The following is a 6,169-nucleotide window of genomic DNA, read 5'->3' as shown; positions in this document are numbered from 1 at the left end:
GCTGCTGATGACAGATTCTCAGCACGTCGGACCACGTGAACCCGCCCCACCAGCTCGATAAAACATTCATTCTGTTTCTGCATCGTGAGCTTGCGATCGGCGGCGCCCGGACCTGACTGCGGCTCAGTTCCTCTCCAACTCCACCAGAAAGCGGAGAAAGACTGCCGGGGTCGTTATACCATTCAGCAACCCTCCCCTTCCCACCCCACCCCTCACTTCCCTCCCCTTCCCCAACTCCTCGGCATTCATGGATCGGACTTTGCTGACTTGTGTGTCTCTTTGATGCTCACATTATGGGACGTTGAATGTGGATCTCGCCCTTGCCTCAGGAGTGATGCTGGCTGCACGGGGGGAGCCTCCTCTCCAAACTGTCCACCCACGGCCGCATCAGGCTTAACTCCCCAGCAAACCCCCCCCCCACCCCCCCCCACCCCCAACCCCTATCCCCCCCCCCCCCCCTCCCCACCCCTCCCACCCCCCCCCCCCACCCCCAACCCCGGCTCCTGCTGGCTCAGAGGGCTGTCAAAGGTCCGGCCGACCGCCCATCCGAGCTGTACAACAGCCCCCGTGCCTTTTGGAAAGCAAAGGCAGCCGCAGGGCAACCGCGAAGAGGAGGATGGCTGAAGGTAGGGAGAGATTGCAGTTAACCAAAGTAGAACAACTTTCCTGCAAACTGACAAAACATCCACCAACTTTACCCAGGCAAATGGAAGCAAATTGTGTTAAATAAACTGGTGGTGGTTGTGTGTGTGTGTGTGTGTGTGTGAGGGGGGGGGGGGGGGTGGTATTTTAATGTGTGTCCACACATTGTTCAATCGAGAATGGTTCTTAGTGTCAGCGATTAAAACAAGGACGGAGATCCGCCTTGAATTGTTGAAAGATGCGATGGCAACACTTGGTGAAAGTGCCGCTTGGTTAAATGTAAGGGATGGTCTTCAGTCGGACTGTGTTAGCACCGGCTCTGAATGAAGCCCGGATCTAGAAGGATCCCATTTCTATCTCTCTCTCTCCCACCACCCCCACCCCCCCCCCCCCCAAAGGTCTAGAATCCCCCCCAGTGAAAAGTTGGAGTAGCATCAGGGAAGGGTATTTTAGCCCATCGTTACTCCGGATAATCTGCTAGGGGGAAGAGGGATGAGGGGGATTAACATTCTGGAAAATGACTAGGACCTCCTTTAATTAACACTGGGAGCCGGAGTGCTGGACTCTGGTGTTTAGCGAGGGTTGGTGAGTGCCCCAGGCTGAATGTGACAGTCTCTCTGTTCACAGCCCGATCTGGTGACATTTCATTCGGCAAAACCAGGTGTGTCCCCTGGCAATCCAGTGCCTGAAAGTTCCCAAAGCCGCCTCTGCCCCAGCGCCCAGGTCCGGCTTTCAGAAAGGGGCATCCCTGTGAATAATAGAAAGGCCAGATTTCATCATTTAAAAAAAAAACAAATCTGCTGTGTGTGGAGGGACGGTGGGGACAAACTGGTGAAAAATATGTACCAGGATCGACCATACACATTCTGCATTAATAAATAAAAAAGTGAAACAGCGAGGGCATGGAAATATCAGTGTCTGGAAAAGAAGATGGGGGTGGGGGTGGAAATAAGTATTCAGATTGTGAGGTACAGAGAGAGAGAAATTGAAATACATTCGAGATAGGCGCACAGACAGAGCGAGAAGTACGCCGCTAAATACGCGGGGCGATAAAGAGGCACAAAGATTACTGGATAGAGGTACACACACACATACAGTTAGAGTGAAAGACAGCGGAGTCAAATAGAGATAGACAATTAAAAAAAAAGACATACACCGAGATGAAAGGATAAAGAGTGTGGTAGGCAGTTGGATAGCGATGGCCATATAGAAAGAAATAGACTGGTAGAAAACGGGCATGAATACAGATAGATACAGAACGGTTGAGATATAGAGTTAAATAGATAGAGATGTACAGATAGAAGAGAATGGACTGAAAAGGAACAGGAGGGAACTGATTCATAGATAGAGAAATAGATGCAGATTTATAGATAGAAACATATATATATATAGAAATAGACTGAAAATAGGGAAGAATCGAGATAGATACATAAACACAACATTGCGGATGTTGAAATCTGAAATAAAACATCTATATATATATGAGAGAGAGATAGGTACAGAGCCAGGCAGGTAGAGATACACAGAGATTGGGTAACAACAAGAATGTAGATTATATATTATATATATAATACAGGTAGAACAGGAGAGAGAGAGTTAGGATTGACTAAATGATAAAGACTGAAGGATTTGAGGATGGTTAACCAGACGGAGAGAAGGAACCAACCCAACGACAGAAATAAGGAGAGTAATGCGTATTACTGCGCTACTTTGAACTAGAATGTGGGAACTGGCGATTTGGTACAGATCCATTAAGTAGAAAGTAGAAAAAGAGATTCTGTAAGAATTGACTGAGATGAAAAAGTACAAACGAGTATCGCCTGGAAGAGTAGATTGTGTCAGGAAGGACTCATTGATGTGGTTTAAGGGATTGATCACTCTGTGCCTCAGTGTGTCGGAGTGCACTCCGTTATTCAATGCCCACTCAGTTACCAGCTGGAGGGCAGCCCCAGCCTGGTACAAATCTACATCCAAAAAACTGACAGAAAATCAGGGGCTTCGAGACCGGAGCTTATTACCCTCACTCACAAAGCATTCACTTTAGACTTGGAATGCATTCAATTTCCTACCCAAAGTACGTTTTAAAACCCCCAATCGCCATTTTTAGAGAATGACGGGGGTGGGGGAGGGCAGACACCCCCCACTCCCCACCACCACTCCCCCCCCCTCACCACTACCACCACCACCACCGTTTTGTATTGGCGCTGTTGGATTCCTGAACACAATGCTTTCCATTGCTGTAATAATAGTACTTTAAAACTCGCTCCGTTCATTCCTGCACAGTGAATATATGTGCCTGTTGGGTGGGGGAGGCGGGGAGAGGTGGTAGGGGGCGTGGGGTGGGGGTGGTGGGGTGGTTTATATATGTATGTCTATAAGAAATCGGTCTGGAGGACAAACATCCTGAACTATTAAACCGAGTGCTTTAACACGCTGATTAGCAGAGCAGTGATGTTATCAGGTAATAGAAGCAGCATTATTCTTATTCATTGTTGATGCTATTACTGATGGATGGCGGTCACCATCTGGAGTACAGCAGAGGCTGCCGAGGGCTGAACGACAAACTCCGGTGGTGCAGTTCTGGCAGGATGATGTCCCGTGTGGCTCTGCTCACTGAGTGTGTGTGGCTCAACAGCTGTACAGTGACTGTTATAATACAATGGGTTATATCATTAAAAACGAGCTCGTGTGCAGGTCCTATTGACTTTATCATTATCCTTGCTCCACAGGAAACAGGCTCCTCTTTCTAGCACTCTGCTTGCACTATCTCCCCAAAGCTGAGCCCTGCCCCGAGGATTGTACCTGCTACAGCGAGCCCATGACAGTCAGCTGTCAGCAGCAGGGGTTCAAAGCAGTTCCTGACGGGATCCCACTCCGAAGCCAGCGGATCTTTCTTCAAAACAACAAGATCCCTTTGGTGAGCTCTACCAGTTTCAGCTCTCGCCGGAACCTGACAGTCCTTTGGCTCCATTCCAATAACATCAGCATCATCCAGTCCGGAGCTTTCGCTGGTCTAGAACGTCTGGAGGAGTTGGACATTGGGGAAAATATTAACCTCAAGTCTCTGACTCCCACCGCCTTCAACGGCTTGGTTCGCCTTCACACCCTGCACATCCACAGATGCGGCCTCTCAGACCTGCCAATGGGCATATTCAGGGGGCTTGGCTCCTTGCAATACCTGTACCTGCAGGAAAACGTGTTGGAGAAATTAGAAGATGACCTGTTTGTGGACTTGGGCAACCTGACTTCCTTATTCTTGCACGGGAACAGGATCAGCAGTTTGTCAGAGAACGTGTTCCGGGGCTTGGGCAGCCTGGATAAACTTTTACTGCACGAGAATCGAATTAACCTGGTGCACAGAAGGGCCTTCCATGACCTGGGCAAGTTAGGGTTATTGTACCTCTTTAATAACAACATCACCGTGCTGACTGGACAGACCATGGAGCCCTTAGTGTCACTTCAGTACCTGCGGCTGAATGGGAACCAATGGATCTGCGACTGTCGAGCCAAATCTCTCTGGGAATGGTTTCGGCGTTTCCGCGGATCTAGTTCAGTGTTAGAGTGTCACACCCCGGCCCGCCTGTTCCTGAGCGACCTTAAAACACTCGACAGCCGCGAGCTGGAAAACTGCTTGGATCCCTCCAGCCAGATCCGGACCAGTATTTTCAGTACCAGGACCAGGTCTGGTAAACTGCCGACGGTGGAAACTCCACCCGGCCCCAGAGAGGGTCCCATCAGGTGTTGTGAGCCGGACAGTGATCAGTCCTCCCTCATCTACACCAAAACCAAATCGGCCCCCTCGTCGTACAACAGCAGAGGGTCCACCAACAACCCGTTGAAGGACAAGGAGAATATCTCCAAGACCAGATACACGGAGAACGATCTGTCAAAAAACGGGACGTACAAAAGTGGGCTGAGCGATGCCCCAATGGGGACTTTCTCTGCCAAGGTAGACCAGCCGCTAGTCATGCTGAGCCCAGAGTTGTTGGACAATCTGGACTCCTCCACATCGCCCACAACGAAAAAGAAACGAAAATGCTACAAAAAGCCTAAAACGGACTCGTCCCCCTGCCGCCTGAATAGCGGCTCGTCCAGAATGCCGTGGTGGCAGCCTGGACTGGCGTCTGCCTCTCTGCTCCTCCCGTACCTGCTGCACCTTTGTTAAAAGTAATCACTTCAACACTGGCCCCATGCAGTGAAATACTTTCATTGACCTCTATAGACAATTAAAGAGAAACTAATATTATAAAGTGAAGGAAGCTTTGATCGTTCAAAAATAACTTGGATGCCTTTATATAAAATGTTTAAAAAAAAAAGGAAAGGAAATAGTGTATATAATTGTGTGTGTTCAATCATTAACATAACGGATTCATCCTTTCAAGTTCCACCGAGATTCGAGCTTTTGCAAGAAAAAGGGACAGAAAAGGGCGAAAAAATAAATGTTAAGTTTAATTTAGTGATCGAACATCGAGTAAATCTCACAGGCGAGGGTTAGCAACTAAAACCCAGAGTTGGAGGACGGGATCGATAAGTGGGAATCCATGTTCTGGTATTTACAATCTCCTTCCTTTGTTTAATTTTGATTTGAGAGATGATTTGAGTTGATACTGAGCTCTAATGTTGTTCTCCACAACCCCCCCACGTCCCCTCCCTACTCCTCATGTACCGACCCTCCACCGTACTCGCCTCACTCCTGCTGCATTTGTTAACAGAATGCTGCCAAATGGGCAGGGCAACAACAAAAAAAAGCAAAGCGTGGACCCGTTTAATTTTACTTGTGTAAAAGGTTCAAATATATTCCAAAAGAAGAAAAAAAAAATAAAAGATTTTTTTAAGATATCCTTTCGTCTAAGACTCTGTGGGGGCGGAGCTCACGTTGATTTGTTCTGGTTTCAAAGGGATTCGATAGTCTTTTCGAATTTGCAATCGTATTATCTTTATCCCGGAGCGAGTGCTCGAGATGAGGCGCGTCTCCCCTGGTTTGGAAATCGAAGCCAGATCGAAAAGGAAAGAGCCAGGTGAAAGGGGGAACCAGAGGCTGGCCGGAATTGTAGGAATTAAAATGTCCTTTTACATTCAGCCGGACTTATCCAATAATTCAGGTCAAGGCACGAGAATTCAGTTACTGGGAATGTGTACTTATTTTTACTCAAACCCACTCTGGTTTTATTATTTTTTTTTAAAAAATCAAACACGCTTGCAGGATTGTATAAGATAGATCGAATTAAAGTGTGGTTAAAGACGGATTCCGGGGAATTTGGATCAAACGATAATTCAAAGGCGGGAGCTGTTCCAGAGGATGGAATTGGCCCGTTTGCCAGGGGAAACCGAGCCCCCCTCCCCGTCCCTTGCAAATTCCTGCACCACCACCACCAATGGTAGCGACAGCAACCGATCCGCCCCCCCGGCATGGAGTGTGACTTCGTCCAGCCCTCCCTTTCTCAGCAGCCCTCCCTGACACTTGTTCATCTGGGTAGCCATCGTTAGCCGGGTCTCGGTGCAGATGGAGTGATGGACGTGGCAATAA

At 48.3% G+C, this 6,169-nt stretch overlaps 1 protein-coding gene across 2 annotated transcripts; it reads left to right on the top strand.

Annotated features, from left to right (window-relative positions):
• Nucleotides 1–527: 527 nt before the first annotated feature.
• On the top strand, nucleotides 528–5,479 carry rtn4r (reticulon 4 receptor). Of its 2 annotated transcripts, none has more exons than XM_078552882.1 (2): nucleotides 528–626; nucleotides 3,372–5,479. In XM_078552882.1, the coding sequence occupies exons 1-2, from the start codon at nucleotides 617–619 to the stop codon at nucleotides 4,805–4,807; spliced, it is 1,446 nt and encodes a 481-aa protein (XP_078409008.1). In that variant the 5' UTR covers nucleotides 528–616; the 3' UTR covers nucleotides 4,808–5,479. The 2 variants fall into 2 exon arrangements, with proteins under 2 accessions (XP_078409008.1, XP_078409009.1); XM_078552883.1 differs by lacking the exon at nucleotides 528–626 and adding an exon at nucleotides 3,010–3,103.
• The last annotated feature ends 690 nt before the right edge of the window (nucleotides 5,480–6,169 follow it).

This window comes from Cetorhinus maximus, chromosome 12, assembly GCF_964194155.1.
Source record: "Cetorhinus maximus chromosome 12, sCetMax3.hap1.1, whole genome shotgun sequence".
Classification (NCBI taxonomy): Eukaryota; Metazoa; Chordata; class Chondrichthyes; order Lamniformes; family Cetorhinidae; genus Cetorhinus; species Cetorhinus maximus.
This window is presented reverse-complemented; position numbering and strand designations above follow the sequence as displayed.